The sequence below is a fragment of the Podarcis raffonei genome, chromosome 3 (genome assembly GCF_027172205.1).
Source record: "Podarcis raffonei isolate rPodRaf1 chromosome 3, rPodRaf1.pri, whole genome shotgun sequence".
NCBI classification, from domain to species: domain Eukaryota; kingdom Metazoa; phylum Chordata; class Lepidosauria; order Squamata; family Lacertidae; genus Podarcis; species Podarcis raffonei.
The window spans coordinates 69,104,738-69,121,844 of NC_070604.1; the positions used below are offsets into that span (position 1 = coordinate 69,104,738).

General features: G+C 41.8%; 1 protein-coding gene across 6 annotated transcripts in view; it reads right to left on the reverse strand.

Moving 5' to 3' along the window:
* The window catches only part of RGS17 (regulator of G protein signaling 17), a 64,946-nt gene that overhangs the window by 22,862 nt on the left and 24,977 nt on the right, over positions 1 to 17,107 (reverse strand). For 2 of the 6 annotated variants that reach the window (XM_053382211.1, XM_053382206.1), the window contains exon 2: positions 803 to 946. The exons of 3 other annotated variants lie outside the window; for them this stretch is intronic. In XM_053382211.1, coding sequence (XP_053238186.1) covers positions 803 to 921 — 119 coding nt within the window. In that variant the 5' untranslated portion in view covers positions 922 to 946. Of the gene's footprint in view, positions 1 to 802; positions 947 to 17,107 lie in introns of those variants that run through there. One more of the 6 variants, XM_053382207.1, reaches the window with a different exon arrangement.

A 17,107-nucleotide genomic window follows, 5' to 3' on the forward strand; every position in this document is an offset into this window, starting at 1 on the left:
TATTTTAAAAACAGGAAAATAAACACTAAATTTCAGTCTCATATTTCCTGAGCTGATGATTCTTTTAGGAAGAGCTGAGCAGCAACTATTTCCTGGCCTGATCCCCATTAAGATGACGGCTTTTTGCCAGTTGAAGGATCTCGGTGGAATTTGAATGCATCCTAACTATAAATACATTCTGTAGGTTATTCGTCAAATTATCAGGTAGAAATAAACAAGAGAGTTTTGTTCATGTTTCCCATTAATTCAAAATGCACAGATCATCATCCATTTTCTCTTCCCCATGCCCTGCTTCCCCAAATAATCAGAAAACTACTTTTTTGCATTTATTTGCTACAATTTTTTTTGTTATTTCTACAGTTGGGAGTTTTCATAGATATAAAATTTGGAAAGTCTTTTCAAATGCCCATCTTTTAAAATTGGTTAGGGGAAAGCTAGTTCTCCTAGAACAACTTTAGAGAGGGTCAAATTATATGCAAAAAGCAAATGCACACAAATGCTCTTCTTGTTTTGCATTGGTTGCGTTATCAGGAGGGAGCTCTGTGTGTTGCATGCGTGCACAGAGGCTTAGGAATCACATTGTTCAATTACTTTCTTTTTAAAAATGTGCAACATGAGCACAACGTTGAGAGAAGACATGTGCAAGCAATGAGAATCAAATGAGCATTTATAGCGCAACAACCTTACTGCACAGAAAAGCCCGCCTGCCCCCCCAGCTTTTTACGTTAAGCCTGACAACTGATGGCTTTGGGTTGACATTTACCTGCGCTAGCTATGGTATCAAATAGACTGTGTGACATACCATGAGCAGCTGCAACAACAACACCAACAGAAGCAACATGTGTTGTTGGGCCTTTGGTTTCCAGGTGCTTGAGACACAGCAGATGTTTCTTCATTTTGTGGCTGTTGCCTTTTTCTCATTTCAGCTACTTCAGCACCCCAGTGGCTACAAGAACACAGACATAAAAGAACATGAAGGAAACGCAACCTGCATTTGTGCTCTTTCTAAATCGACGCCAACGACTCACGCCCTCTTTCAACTTCAAAATACAAATCAAAGCATCCTGGCTGCCACTTCATGTCTCAGGTGAAGTGGGATTCCCAGGGACCCTAAGTGGGAGGAAGGAGTGCAGAAGAGAAGCTACACAGAGGGTAATGAGGACAGGGCAAATTTCCACCTGCCAGTCTCCATCTCCCTAAAGCTTTCTGGAAGCAAAGATGGCCTCTAGACTTAATCAGGAGAACAGGGAAAGGAGTTCAAAGGGCTCCCTCTTCAATGTGCATTCCTGAAAACGGTTCCCTCTCCAGCAAAAATATTTTCTGTAGTGATGTGGGGAGAAGGGCAGATATCCTTCACTGCCAGAAAGGTTTTGAAGTGTGGATCTGGGGAGATAGTGCTTCAGGGTTGCTTGCCACAAGGCTTAACACCTAAAAGATGTTCACAGATCCCATCTTGCTGTTTTATATTCCTTTGGTTTAAGAAACTCTTTTTGTTACCCATGTTCAGTGGTATGCACCTCACAGTTTGTATAGCACTTGGTAGTGTTTAAGATGCCAATGACAATGTGACTATCACAGCTTTTCCGTCTTCTCTTTTTGCAGAGAAAGAATGTCATTGAAGACACACAGACGTATTCCCTGTTTTACTCTAAACAGCGTGGCAATATATGCCTTACTTTGCAAAGGAACACCCTCTATTTGAAGGGCTGGCCAAAGCAAGCCAGTTTTAAAGAAAAAAGAATGGAGAGCAGGAGCCTGAAAGTTGCCCTTTATTGGCGAGCACCTGGTCAGTCTTCCACACTATGATGAGATGTATTCTATTTCTATCTCATTTATAAAATTATTTCTAAATTTGCACTTAGGCACGTAAATTAGCTAAGGTAAATCTGTGTTCTAGGTCTCCCCTTTTTTGGTAATATATTTCCTGGGGGTTTCTTTTTCTTTTTCTGCAGTGCTTAAGTGGCCACTCTTCTGGGTTCATATAAAAGTAGATATTGTACCCTCACAACATGGACAATACTACTTTCACGATTTGATTGTGAGCCTGGAACAATTTGTGAAAAATGAAATCAATGTACCTCATTGCATCTCACTATGTTGCCTGCCGGATCTTTGCCAATCTCACTGGTTTTTGTTATTGCAAGAAGAAAACATATATTGCAAGCCCTGGTGAAGCACCATAGGTCACTGATAGGTTGAATTCTGCTGGATATGTCATATCTATCTATACAATAAAGTTAAAATTGGTTAACTCTGAGAATTTCTTCACAAGGAATTATGGAATTCAGAAACACTACACTACTGAAAAAGTGACAATTTGAAGAGGAAAAGTTTGTGGGGAAATATCAGTTAAATTCTTCAGGGGAGCAAACTCTTATCTGATAGAGTACCTGGTTTTAATAATTATTTTAACTGTGTAATATATTTAATTCTGTGTTATCTGTTCTACTTATTGGAATGGCTTTGTAAAAATGTTAGACATTTTCTCTTATATACAGAAAATCAAACTGTTAAGGTGCCCAGTTCAGAAACCTCAAGACTTACTTTATTGTAATTTGGCCGGCTTTATCCACTATGCCTGAAAATTTCATTCACTTCTCCTCGAAAGGGGGAAAAGCAATACCCATTTTTTAAAATTCTGAAATCATCAATTGGGGGGGGGGAGTGGGGCGGTGAAATGAAACTTTGTTTTTCCTGAAGCAGACTTGGCCTGGAACCTTAAGCTGAATTGAGCAGCATCTGAAGCGATTTGGACTGAGCTGAACTGTTATTGGAAAAGCCAGATTAGGGTCTGAGCTGAATCTTGAAGTCGATGCACAAAAATACCACATTTTTCTCATGGCAGGATAGGCATTTCTCTCTCTCTGAGAGTTGTTATTTTGAAACCTCTGCAACTCGATTAATGAAATCTACAAAATTTAACAGTGGGACAAAAACAACCTCCTCGGGAAGCCCAAACCTATGCATGCTTATACAAAGAAATAACTCCTTTTGAATTCAACAAGACTTGCACCTAAGTAAGTTTGCATATGATTTCTAACTTAGATATGAAGTTCCATGGCACAACTTGACTATTTACTTAAGATTCATTAACACCCGAAACACTGGAAACCTCAACAGAGAAGCACAAGCCTCTATACCGTTGATGACAACACCACCCTTCATTAAATATTGTGCTGCTGTTTTCACTTAGTGAGTCAATCATTCAATTGTGCCAACAATGGTCAGTGTTAAACAACAGACACAAGCAAGAGAAAAGTTTTATTATCATTATTATTATTCACAGGCCAAGAGAGTCGCGTGATTTTTTATAATTAAACCACAAGCTATCTCCTGAGGCTTGGTTCACCATTAAGTGAAGCCCCAAGGAAGCTTGTTACCATATTTAGGGAGAATTAATTATCACAGACTGCACTCTGCCCACAGAAGTAATTAGCAAAAAAAATTTTCCCCATGCTCACACAGCAATGCCTTGGGATGGGACCTTTGAAAATCCATGCACATTCTCAGACCTTCACGTAACTAGGCACAACTCTATGACTAGCAAATTGCAACAGACGATTTCTGAGTTGAACAATTGCCTTGCCGACTAGAAAGCAACTCCATTATATGATTTACTTTCTATACACTTCCATTACACAAATCCAGGACCGGGATAGTGAATGATCTAAAGAATCCTATCTAAATGCACCCTATCACCTGCATTTTATCAGCACGCAGAACTGCACCTACCCTCCGCTGACCCCCTCCATCCACTTCCACTATGGCTATAGTTCTCTGTTTATTACACTTGTGCCCTATTTGACCTCCAGAAAGCTCAAATCAGTAGGTATTCCTGCTCAGCCTGTTTAGCTTTGGCAGCATAACTGCATCATCCAATTTCAGAGCATCTTATGGGCCTAACTAAAGTTCTCTACCCATTTTAAACCAGTCTAATACCAAGCCGTCGAGATTTCCCCCCAACAAAGTGCAATGACCACAAGTTTCAGGCATTCCACTTTTGCCTCAGGCGTAGAGATTTGTCTAAACCCAGTGCGCCCTCCCTCCTCCCATCTAGCAAGAGAGGCCTGCCAATATTAAATTTGCATATACTTATCAAATAAGTAAAGGTTGAGACAAGTGGAGAGGAAAAATGAACATTTCTTCTTAATGGGGAAAAATACCTCAATGTGCTGTTCTTTTTCTTTCTTTCTTTTTATTAATGTTCATGCTTCAAGGTGACAAAATGGCATAGGTCAATAATTTAGATCTGGAATATTTCTCCTTGGCCCCAAGGGAACTTGCTTTGATCCAGGTTTCCTCAAAGAGGACCATTCAAATAACACCATGAAAGCCTCCTGGCAGAAGTCACAAATTTAAACACTCTCTTTCAGCTTCCACATGCTGTGCAGGTTATTGCTCTCCTCTGCAAGTAACACTTTGTTTGCCCTTTGAATAGACCTTAAAAAAGGCAACGACAAGCCCAAGCCTTGTGGTAGAAGGTAACAGAACTGCATGCATATTCCCCAAATGAAAACTGGTGTGGCATGAAATTACTGTGGTGGAAAATATTCTGGAAGGAATGAATATATCTTGGGGAAAATATGAGAAAAGCAAAAGATCCTAGAAAGGAGTCCAGTAAGCTGAGTCCAAGTCAGGGAAAAAGGTGGAATGTAATAATAATAATAATAATAATAATAATAATAATAATAATAATAGCACTCTGTGGAATTAATTTCTCCCACACCTTTAAAGCCCTAAACGGCCTAGGTCAGTATATCTGAAAGAGCGTCTCCACCCCCATCGTTCTACCCGGACCCTGGGGTCCAGCGCCGAGGGCCTTCTGGCGGTGCCCTCACTGCGAGAAGCCAAGTTACAGGGAACCAGGCAGAGGGCCTTCTCAGTAGTGGCACCCGCCCTGTGGAATGCCCTCCCACCAGATGTCAAAGAGAAAAACAACTAACAGACTTTTAGAAGACATCTGAAGGCAGCCCTGTTTAGGGAAGCTTTTAGTGTTTGATGTATTACAGTATTTTAATATTTTTTTGGAAGCCGCCCAGAGTGGCTGGGGAAGCCCAGCCAGATGGGCAGGGTATACATAATAAATTATTATTATTATATTATTATTACTTCTTGTCTTTCCTGCAGAGGTAGTCAAAGGGAGGTTGACTACCCCACTATCCTCCACATCATCACCGTTATATTTATTTATATCCTGCTGTTTTATCTGTCAGGGACTTAAGGCAGCTTACAGATAGAATAGGAAGAGCTAAAACATAGGGGGGAGGGACAGCGGTGGAGCAAGCCAATTGGGCGCCTGGGGTGGTGCATGTGCCCTGCACCCAGGGGCGGGGCCAGCCGCCGGCAGGGCGGGGCGAGCTGGGGCAGGACGCTCTGCGGGGCCTCCGAGGAGTCTGCCTGCCTCCTCCCACTCAGCCGCCCTACAGCTGAGGGGGAGGTGGCGGGCGAACCGTTTGGGGCAGCGCGGAGCATGCGTGTGCCCAAGCCACTGCGTCACTCCCAGGAGAGATGCATGGCTCGAGCGTGATGCAGTCCCAGCAGTGAGTGCCACCTGGCATTTTGTCACCTCCCTCAGTGGTGACACCTGGGGCGACCCGCCCCCCACCGCACCCCCTTCCTCCACCCCTGGGGAGAGAATCACTAAAAAACAATCAATCTGCCCTGCATCACACTCTTTTGGAGCTTCAATTTAAGTAGGAAAATTTTCAAAATTAATCCAGAACTTCGCAGTAGCCTGCGGTTAATTTCTGCTCCATCCCGCCTCCATTTATCAATGTGCATGGAATACTTCCCACCGATATGATTTTTGGCTGGCAGTTTTCCATTTCTGAAAACGCATTCTTTCTTTAAATTGATTAGTAACAAAATGAATGTCTACAGTGCCAGTCTAAAGGTGTAGGTAACTCTCCTCCCCTCAAAAAACCTGCTATTAAAGCAGGTGGATGTCTAGAATCTCAGAATTGGAGTCGGCCTTGAAGTCCTCTGTGGCCACATTCACATCATGCATTTAAAACACTCTAATACCGCTTTAAAGGAGTCATGGCTTCTCCCAAAGTATCCTGAGAGTGGTAGTTTGTTAAGGGTGTTGAGAGTTGTGAGGAGACCCCTATACTCCTCCCAGAGCTACAGTTCTCAAAGTGGCTTAACAACCAGTCTCTCCACACAGGCCACCCTGGCCATTGCACTTTGTGAGGGGAATATGAAATATCACATTTTCCAAATAACACAGCAATCAAGTTGGGGAAAACTAATCCCTTGCATATTTACCTGGAGATAGTCTTTGATCTCCGTAAGATTTAGCGGTAAATAAAGGAGCATATGTATCTGCTGAAAATCATGACACTCTTTCATGATTGGAAAGGTGAGAATGAGAGATCACAGATGACTCTGTAGCATATTTTCACTTCCAGCTCTCTACATGAAATGCTTACAAGTTTTAACTATTTCCCCTTTTTCTTGCTGCTACTTTTTTTTTTACTTGTAAATCAATTTGAATTTTGAAGTGTATGCTGCAAATAAAACAGACTCCTGTGATTTTGTATTCCTTTGAAGCTAATGAATGTGAAGGACTACAAAATTTGTTGTGATTATTCAAGGCATATATCTCTATCATCTTTAAGTTCAAAGCTTTCGGGGGTGGGGAGTATCAAAACAAGGTATGCTCATCACAGAGACTGCTCTGGGTAATTCACATGCTTGTCGCGGTTAAATTGTTGTGTGCTGACTTTGAACACTAACGAATCAGAGCAGGATACCCAGATTTCATGCAAATGAATACGTAGCTGTAGCTGTCACTGCTCAGTCTTTTCCTTTAGCCAGGTAAGAAAGAGGTTCCATTGCAACCATCTACTACAAAGAAAACCAACAGGCCATGACAAAGTCAAGAATAATCATGGGATTTCTCCTTAATCCTCCCCTTGTGTGCCGGCTTTGCTGCTTTTATCTTGGTTTGTTTAATGAATTCATCATTTCCTATTACATCTGAACTGGGAAAATTTGGCTTAATTTTGGTTTACTAACCAGCATATAAAACCATGATCTTCTAGAGATACATTTGGGAAGAAAAAGATAAGAAATAGAAAGAAATAGAAAGTCGCCACTTAATCTGTTAAATGCCCTAGATTGGGACATGATACTTAGTTACAAAGAATCCGCAAATTTTCCAGTTTGTATTGAAGAAAACCCAAAAGGGATTCTTCTCCTTCTCATTGGTGCAGAGAGTCAGGCAAATACACAGCACATGTTAATAGAATTATTATTATTATTATTATTATTATTAGTAGTAGTAGTAGTAGTAGTATTGCTTATACACCACCCATGTGACTGGGTTTATTCCATACTTACTGTATCTACTGAAAAAAAGTCACAAGTGAAATCTTATTGAGAGACGTCTTTGGACCTAATGCACTGACAGCTACCAGGAGAGGCAAAACCAAGCTCCAACTTTTCTTTGCACCTGCTCAGCAGACATTACATTGATTATTTGAGGCTCATCTGAGTTCTGTCACATTCCAAAATTAGATGATGACCAGAGGCCTTCTCAGTTGTGTTACCCCACATGTGGAATGCCCTTCCCCGGAAGGCTCATCTGACACTGTGCAATATGGTCTTCCTGGACTAGGTGAAGACTTTTTAATTTTAATTCAACAGGGCTTAGCATTGCAAACTTTCAGTTTCATGGTTTCCATATTAAGATGCAGTGACAACCTGCTGTTGTAGTCAAATTCAGTATCGCTCAAGTTGTTCTGATAAAAGTGTTCAGAAACCTCTTGGGGACAACGGATGCCTTTCCTCTTCCTTTCTTTATACACACCTCAAAAATATGTAGTATCTCTTGCTTTAGTGATGTTTAAGGAGATGAAGAAAGCTGCTTTCCAGTGATCTAATTCCATCACTAACTCTAGCCTATTTCTGTTTATTGCACCACTACTGACTAATCTCATACTCCAAAGATGTATATTAAGAATGGGCTATCCAAACTCAAACCTTCGTCCTTTAAATCCTGTGGGCACATTGAAATTACAGCACATAAATATTGTGGCTTGTCAGATCTGTGCAATTCCCAGCTCTCTAATCTTACCCTGAGTATTAGCACAAATTTGCAATCCCCTAGCTGAGCTATTATACAGGAAGCTATTAAGAAGTTCCTCCAATTGCAAAGGCAGGGGAAGTCAGCGTATCCACTTAATTTTGACAAATAGGACCCTCAAGATCAGTAGATGAGGCTGTTTAGAATGTTGTCTTCGTAGACTGCTGAACAAACTATGACAAGAGTGTCAATTATCTCACAGATTCTCCTATAAATCAGATTCAGTGCTAGGTCAGCATGTCTGAAATACTTATAGCTGAACAGAATACAGGTTCCCAAAACTGAATGGGGAAGTTAGTTTCTACAGCTGTCTATAGAAAATGCAGCAATGTATATCGTCAGTTCACAAGTCTCTTCAACTTTTTGTTGTTGTTTTTTAAAGATATTTATTGAAATTTTCAACTTTAATACATTAAAAAAGAAACAAAAAACAAAAAACAAAAAGGTTTAAAAACACATAACGTTCACAATCCTTATTTTTCTATAACATATTTCCCTGACTTCCCCACACCTCCCCTCCTTATATTCCAATTCAAAATGTTAGTTCAGCAAGTTCTTATCCTTAATTTTAACCTTTTTCTATTTAGTTCATTTTAAAAAAACAATTTTGCCTTATCCAAACTTAAACATCAATACTTATACATCAATACTCATTCTTAAAACATTTTTCTAACGTCGACGCAAATTCCCTTCCACGAATTCCCCAATTTTCATACAAATAACAAAGTAAAGTAAAAACAAAACAGATTGTAATTATGCACCCTTTGGATTCCCAAACTCCACCCCCCCTTTCCCGGTTTCAATCCCCAACAAATGTCCATCAGTCTTAGTCTACTATCAGCCTGGAGATCTCACGTCCGAGGCTCTTAATTCTCTCTCAATTCCTCTCTGCCGGTTTTTTTGATAGTCCTTAATATTAAACACCAGATCTCGGAGAAGCTCTGGCCCAACGGGATCCATGTTTCTTCCAGCCAGACCTCCATACTTAAAAGTGGAGCCCGAATCATATTTCTTACTCCTTTCAAGTCCAAATGTCCCCAAAGCTCCAACTTCCACCTTAAGCAAATTTGTAATCCTTGGGTCTTCAGATCTCCACATAAGGAGATCTCTCCATTCTTCAATCTCCAATTCAGACCAGATTTTCGACATCAATTTCTTATTTTCCTTTGTAGCCATCATGTCAGGCCTCTGGCTCTCCTTTGTCATATGCAAAATTACAGCTCCTCCTTCCTTTTCCCCAGGAACAGCATATATCTCCTTCTCCACACTCTCAAAACTCTCAAGTTTCTCTTTTTGTCCAGCTGCATGGGCTTCCTGAGTCAAATCCTTATCAAATTCAGTGATGTTATTTACTGTTAAGTTCAGAGTTGCAACATTTGTAGCCAAAACATCAATTTGGCCTTGTAGCTTTCCCAAGAGAACAAAAACTCTGTCCAACCCAGCCTGAATTTTCCCTCCTCCAGCCATTCTTGTAATGTCCCAAAACCCCCTCTAGAGGGATTTTGGTAACTTAGTATTCTTTCCAGTTCAAATCCAAAAATCAAGTTAGTTTGTAACAGTTCTTCCTTGTTTTCAACAAATTGTAACCAAATTGTAACAAATATAGCCAGCAGAAGCAACAAAAACAAAGTTCTCTTTTCCCGTCTTGACAGCTAATTTGACAGCTGTCAAACTCTTCAATACCTCATCAGCAGGCTCTCTCGCGGAGCACTCCCGGGTCCGGGGGGGTGGCACTTCAGCTCCCAAAATTAGCTCTTTATCCTCCAGTAAGATTTCTTATATTGCCAAATCGTGAAATTAATGTCTTTTACCAAGTAAAAAAGAAAGGGTTCTCTCGACCTTAGTTAGCAGGTCCTTGCTTTAGATTATTTACAAGACGGGGAGACGGACTTCCTCTTTGCGCCTTCCCCGATCGTGCCTAATTCAAAAGAAATTTTTTTCTTTCCAATTTCCGTACTACTCATGGGTTGTTGCTTTAAAGTCCAATTGCTCACAAGAAGAAGTCAGCGCTCTCTGACCATGGCAATGCGGCTTCACTCCGCAGGAGAAGCAGTCGACTCTCAGCACCGCGCCGCTCACCCCGTCCCCCGTTCTGAAGCCTTTAAAAAGGCTCCTTCACAGGTCGGGGGCTGCAAATGGTGCCCGCCGAGTCACCAGGTTCACAGGCTTCACCACCTGTGATTTTTGAGGGTCCCCGCGTCGCCGCAGCAGTCAAGACCCAATCCTGCGGAGCCGATTCCCTCCGGAGCTCGGAGGGAATCCGCCATTAGCCGATGGCGCTAACCCGGAAGTCCAAGTCTCTTCAACTTTTTGGAAGATCAGTAGAGTAGGAGTTAGGAACCTCTTGCCCTCTAGATGTTGCTGTACTACAATTCCCATTGGCCATGCTGACTGGAATTGCTGGGAGTTGGAGTCCAACAACATCTGGAAGGCTGAAGATTTCCCACCTATTGTTTTAGAGGCTGAGCATTCCCCCTTTGTTGGCATCCATCTATCTTGGGAGACAGTGGAGGACGGCGCCTATGGAGGTGATGTCAAACTGTGGGAAGGTTGCAGCACTTGCTGTAGCTATAGAGACTGATATAGAAGAGACATGTTTTATTGCAGCCGGGGCAGATGAAGGCATCCAGTTGTGCTGCTGCAGGTGCACCATGGCATTTCTTCTATCTGTGCTCCTCCCAGCAGCCATTCCTTTTCTGGTCACTGCTATAGATACCCAACCTAACTGCCTGTCACCAAGCACTGTGGTCATTTGCAAGGGATTCACACACAGCAGGGTTGATGTTGAGCACTCCTCCAATCCAAAGCTAAAATGGGCATCTCCTGATGTGGTTTTTTAATAATAATAATAATAATAATAATAATAATAATAATAATAATAGCAACAAACATAATTATGACTGTTACCCTCTTGCAAGGATGCCTACATTGAATACTTGGCAGCTATAATGCAGATCCGTTACAGTCAAACCTTGACTGTCAAACGCCTCTGTTTTGGAACGTTTCGGCTCCCGAACGCTGCAAACCCGGAAGTAAATGCTCCGGTTTTCTAACGTTTTTCAGAAGCTGAATGTCTGACACGGCTTCTGCTTAAGTACAGGAAGCTCCTGCAACCTCAGTTGTCAAACATTTCGGAAGCCAAATGGGCTTCCGGAACAGATTACGTTCGACAACCAAGCTTTGACTGTAATTGCAAAGGAACCATAGCTTAGGGTTGCTATATGGCTTGATTTTCCTGGACATTTTAGTGATTTCTGCCCAGACGCTGCTTCCAACTGCAGTATTCTGGATATGTCCAGGAAATTCTGGATGTATGGCAACCCTACCATAGCTTGGTGACCCAGCACATGCTGAATGCCCCAGTTTCAGTCTCTAGTTTCTCCACTAGAGGTCATGGGAAAGTTCTCTGCCTGGCTTCCTGGAGAGGACCACTGCCAATATGTGTGGGCAATACATAAATGGATGAATAGCCTAACCTAGTATAAGGCAGTTTTCCAGTTTAAGCTGGTATCTTACTATTGCTGCCTATCAAGAATACTGGAATAAGGAGAAACTATGTTTCAAAGCTACCTTTTAGGCCTTCAGGGAGGTAGGTGAACTACAAGTGAGTGATAGCTCCAATCAAGACAGAGTAACAGCTAGCTAGATTACTCCCAAACTACAGGTTGCCAAATGTTCCTGCTTCTAATGGATTTTGCATTCTTCTAAAGTATTTTCTGTTGTTCCAGGACATCACAGCTACATAGAAAACGCTGCATGTCCTGTATTTTGGAACACTAAATCTTAATAGAACAAACACAGCGGGTCTATGGCGTCCTTTTTATAATTCAAATAAAACGTCTTGCATTTATTAGAGGACTTGTGTTCTCACAGTTTCACTCCTATTTAACTTGCTACATTTTTATAGGGAAGGCTGGGGCAATTTAAGTTTGGATTTCAGAAATATAATTTCTCTCTCCAAGTTCAGGTGAATCTGACATTTTAGAATTGGTTGACATTTCACTGGCTAATTTAACAGTTTAAAATAGTGCTGTGCTAAATTTTCACGAGGTTTGATATTCTGTCTTGAGAAGTGGACTTCTAAGGGGAAGGAAGCCTCATACACCATAGTGGCTTCTTGCAATCTCCCTCCCCTCCCACTGCCCACATTCACAGTTTCATGGCCATTTTTAGGGATGCTCTCTATTTCAGTGCATGATCCAAGCCAATCAGACATCATGTAGTGAGCCTGATGACCTCACAGTGCCATATAACCAATTAGATTCGTGGCAATGTCACAAAGGGGCAAAGTCCTCCCATTGCTTTCATTCTCAGTGAGGCAGTAGATGAGAAGGGAACATATTCTCTTTGCCCAAGCAACCATTATTTGCCTTGCCTTGCCGGTTTCATGTCCTGCACTATTTTCAGACCTTTGCCTCAGTCTAGTTCAAGTCTATGTACGTTATGTATAACTAGTTAGAGAGCACCTGAACGGGTCACTGAAAGTCGTGCACTGCAAATAGCAAACAACTACATTGCATTGCGGGGGACATGCGGGTGGCGCTGTGGGTTAAACCACAGAGCCTAGGACTTGCCGATCAGAAGGTCAGCGGTTCAAATCCCTGCGACGGGGTGAGCTCCCATTGCTTGGTCCCTGCTCCTGCAAACCTAGAAGTTTGAAAGCACATCAAAGTGCAAGTAGATAAATAGGTACTGCTCTGGCGGGAAGGTAAACGGCGTTTCCGTGCACTGCTCTGGTTTGCCAGAAGTGGCTTAGTCATGCTGTACGCCGGCTCCCTCGGCCAATAAAGCGAGATGAGCGCCACAACCCCAGAGTCGGCCACGACTGGACCTAATGGTCAGGGGTCCCTTTACCTTTACTTTTTACATCGCATTGCATTCCTAGATGTGCACCAATATGCAGCTATCTTCCTCCTCCACCATGTCACTTTCAATGTGATGTGCATTCCAATGGGCATCCTTTCCAAGTGAGCATCTTCAGTCACATTCTTCTCTAACTAGCCATCCATGCATGGCTGAATTGAGTGTAAGAGATATCAGCCCAGTTGCATCAACAACACAGCCCAGTGATGCAGCTAAGGCTAGACCTCATGGTTGAAATCCAAAACCCCAAATCCCCACCACCCCAAATTCCAAGAGATTGGAAGAAGATGGGGACAGCAGCAAATAGGACCAGTGTCAGCAACTGGGCCAGTATGAGCATGCCAGGAGCTAATGGGGCTGACACTGGTTGCTGAAGTATCCTTCCTTCCTTCCTTTTATAAAAAAGCAACATTTCATACTTAGGGGGACAGCCAGCTAGGCACATACAGTGGTACCTCGGGTTAAGTACTTAATTTGTTCCGGAGGTCCGTACTTAACCTGAAACTGTTCTTAACCTGAAGCACCACTTTAGCTAATGGGGCCTCCTGCTGCCGCTGTGTCGCCGGAGCATGATTTCTGTTCTCATTCTGAAGCAAAGTTCTTAACCTGAAGCACTATTTCTGGGTTAGCAGAGTCTGTAACCTGAAGCGTATGTAACCTGAGGTACCACTGTACATGGTTGTAGAGACTCATTATATTACTTAACATTTAAAACATATTATCATTTTTTTACAACAAAATCTTGCTTATTTCTACACAAATGTGTTTAGCATGAGAGCAGGAGCAAGTTCCATTTTAGTCCAGCCTGTTACAACTTTATTTGCAGCTGCAAAAATGTCAGTTGATAATCGTCAGAAGAGAAAGGCTTGTCAAGTGGAAAACTTGCAACACCGCAAACATAAATTTTACTACGGACTCATCCATACTGTTGTTTAATGTGGACAGCAAGCTTCCTGCACCCCCATTAATTCTCCATCATCCATATGATGTTCGCCAAATAGCTGCCTCCTCACACTTTCCCCTCCCGCAGTCTGGATTCTCTCATACGAGGGATGCACTGAAAAGGAGACGACTGAGAGAAAATCCAGACCGAGGGAGGAGGAGAGAGTGTGGGAAGGCAATGATTTGGAGAAGAATGTCATATGGATAACAGAGAATTAATTGAGGTTTCTCTCATGTTTCATTTTCCGAAGCTTAAGTTCAGTTATGATATTCCCCATCAGTTTGCGATTTATTTTTAGAAAGCCATTGCCAGCATTTAAGTGCTAATCGCTAGCCACAATGGCTATGCTCTGTCTCCACTGCTGGAAGAAGCAGCATGGCTCTGAGCACCAGCTGCTGGCAATCAGAGGTGGACAGAGTGCTCTTGCCCACAAGCCCTGCTTGCACACTTCCCACAGGCATTTGGTTACCCACGGTGAGAACAGGTTGGCGGACCAGAAGGGTAACTGCCCCAATCCAGCAAGCCCTTCTTAAGTTCTCATGATGTACACATTTCTGCATACAATTTTGCCTAGTATATGTATTTTTGAAAAGCTCTTCCTATACGATTTTCATCAACAAATACATGCATTTTAGGCATGTATTTGCCCTAGCGTATACATTTTTGCACATATCTGGAGAACTGCACTGGAAAAAATTCAGAGGGGTCTGTGTTTTGATTTGTGGATTGTTTAAGAAATAGTGCAAATTAGATTGCTTTGTTCCTAAATATGAACTGAAGCAAACTTGTCCCCCATTTCAAAGTATGACTGCTCCCCAAAAGAGCAGCCCATGCCTCTTCTTCCTCTCTCCTTTGGTAAGTCACAAAAAAGGTAAAGTGATTTCACTGTGTGCTTCTCTGCCTCCACAACAAGCAACACCCAGTGGAGTGGAGTGAAATTCAGGAAGCATGTAGTATGGTGATGTTACATTACATATTTTGTAGTAGTGGAAGTCACAGTGGAGGGAGGAGGAGGAGGCAGAGGACCAGAGATGCAGCCACTTGTTTGCAGTAGGCCTTAGTTCTATCCAAAGCGAAGGAAGGCAAGAGGACAGCAATTTCTTTCAAAACATGTCTCCATAATTTGTTTCACTTCAGAACAATGTGTTTCAAGGTAATACAAGTTTCTTCTTTGTGTTGCAATCTGATGAATTTTTATTGATAAATAATAATATAATCTAAATACAGTGGTACTTCAGGTTAAGTATTTAATTCTTTCCGGAAGTCTGTTCTTAACCTGAAACTGTTCTTAACCTGAAGCACCACTTTAGCTAATGGGGCCTCCTGCTGCTGCCGCGCCACCGGAGCACAGTTTCTGTTCTTATCCTGAAGCAAAGTTCTTAACCTGAAGCACTATTTCTGGGTTAGCGGAGTCTGTAACCTGAAGCATATGTAACCTGAAGCGTATGTAACCCGAGGTACCACTGTATCTGAATACAGAGATTCACACTCAAGCAGAAAATATTTCTATTCATACAGGTTAACAGGGCATACCATGGTTAGAAATAAATCACATCCTTAAAAGCACTATAGCAAACGCACAGGAACATGAACCACATTTGAGCATTCTTTAAAAGCTAAAGGCTGTACTCAGGAATACACTAGATAAACTGGAGGTCTGGGGACAATTTTAGTTGCTGCTGCAGCCGTGCTTCTTGCTGCAGAGGTCTTACAGTTAGAGAATTGCAATTTTCTTCCTTATTGGATCATGGAAAATGTATTAGTGAAGACAGAAATCAAATGAACATTATAAGCCTTTCTCCCTGGGCAGGGAGAGAAGGGATCTGGTTTTGGTCATCCATTTTGGATTTATTCTGTGTCTGCTGGAGTGAATAGGTTGCTGGACATACTTATTAAGGTGGTCTTCAGTGTCTGCGTAACCTTCTGCATCCACATGGAGTGAGAATGTGTGGCAAACTTATTCATGTGAGTGCTCATCAATTCCCACTACATTGCTCCTGTTCTGTGGAATAGCATTCCTATCAAGATATGACAGGCACCCACTGTCTGCACTTTCTGACAGGCTTTCCCAGCTGGGTATATGGGTCTTTGCTGAAAATGTCTACTTTATTAGGGCTTTTGTCTTGTTTTAAATGTATCTGATGTTTTTGTATTTAACTGCTTTTTAATCATCTTATGTGTCAAGTGCCTTGAGATGGCTGTTTGTTTAACACATCATCATCAACCACAATATGCCCCAAACAAAACACTCAATCTGTATTGAAGCAAAACAAAAAGTTGTGCTAACTAGCACTAAGGAAAGCTATCAGAAGTGGAATTTCATCTTAAGCAGCCAGTCTCTTACTAGCTCCTAACTCATGCAATGCTACCAATACTTTGCTGTGAGACCCATCAAACACAGCCAGGTTCATTATTATTTTTTTGTTAAATGTGCACAAGACTATGTTGTAGGTGCTCCTTTTATCATTACAGAACAGTTATGATTGATAAAGTAAGTAAGGAAGAATATACCACTTACACGAGTGGCTTTTAGGACAGCAAAAAACATTGAAAATTATATCCCACCCCACTTCAAGGCTTCTTTAGGTATTCTAGGGACTTGGGTTCCCTAAGTACCAGAAAACTTTCAACACAGCAGCCAAATCCCAGCGGACCACTATTAATATACAAACTTGATTATTAATAGCTTTCCCACCAAATTTTTCTATATTAGACTTGCAGCAATGAAATTCAGTTGAGTAGCATGACTACAGGCTTTAGAAAACTACAGGGAGCAATCCATTTTATAAGAGTTATGGACTGCATAACGTACTGCATTGCCATTCTATGCCTTCTTTTGTAATACAGTATGTGAAGAGAGTACTGTATTTAAAACCAGAATTTTGGCATAGACAATGTGCTCAGTCCAAAAATGGAAGGTCCAGCACCATTTCCTGAATTATAGACCATAAAATTTGATATCTATTAGAGCCCTGGTGGTTTTCAGATTGTTTTCTAGGAAACTGGGGTTCTTTGAAAGTATATCCTTAAAAGTTTCTTTAATGGCAAGCTGAGCTTCCCTGAATAAAGCTTGCTCACCACAGCTGATCTGTCCCTTTATTACACAGCTATGGAGAGGTTCTTTCCGTCTCATGAGAGCCAGAGCTGGCTGAGATAATGGAGATGCAAAAGTTAGAGAGAAACTATAGAGTCCAGTCAATATATTGGCCTAC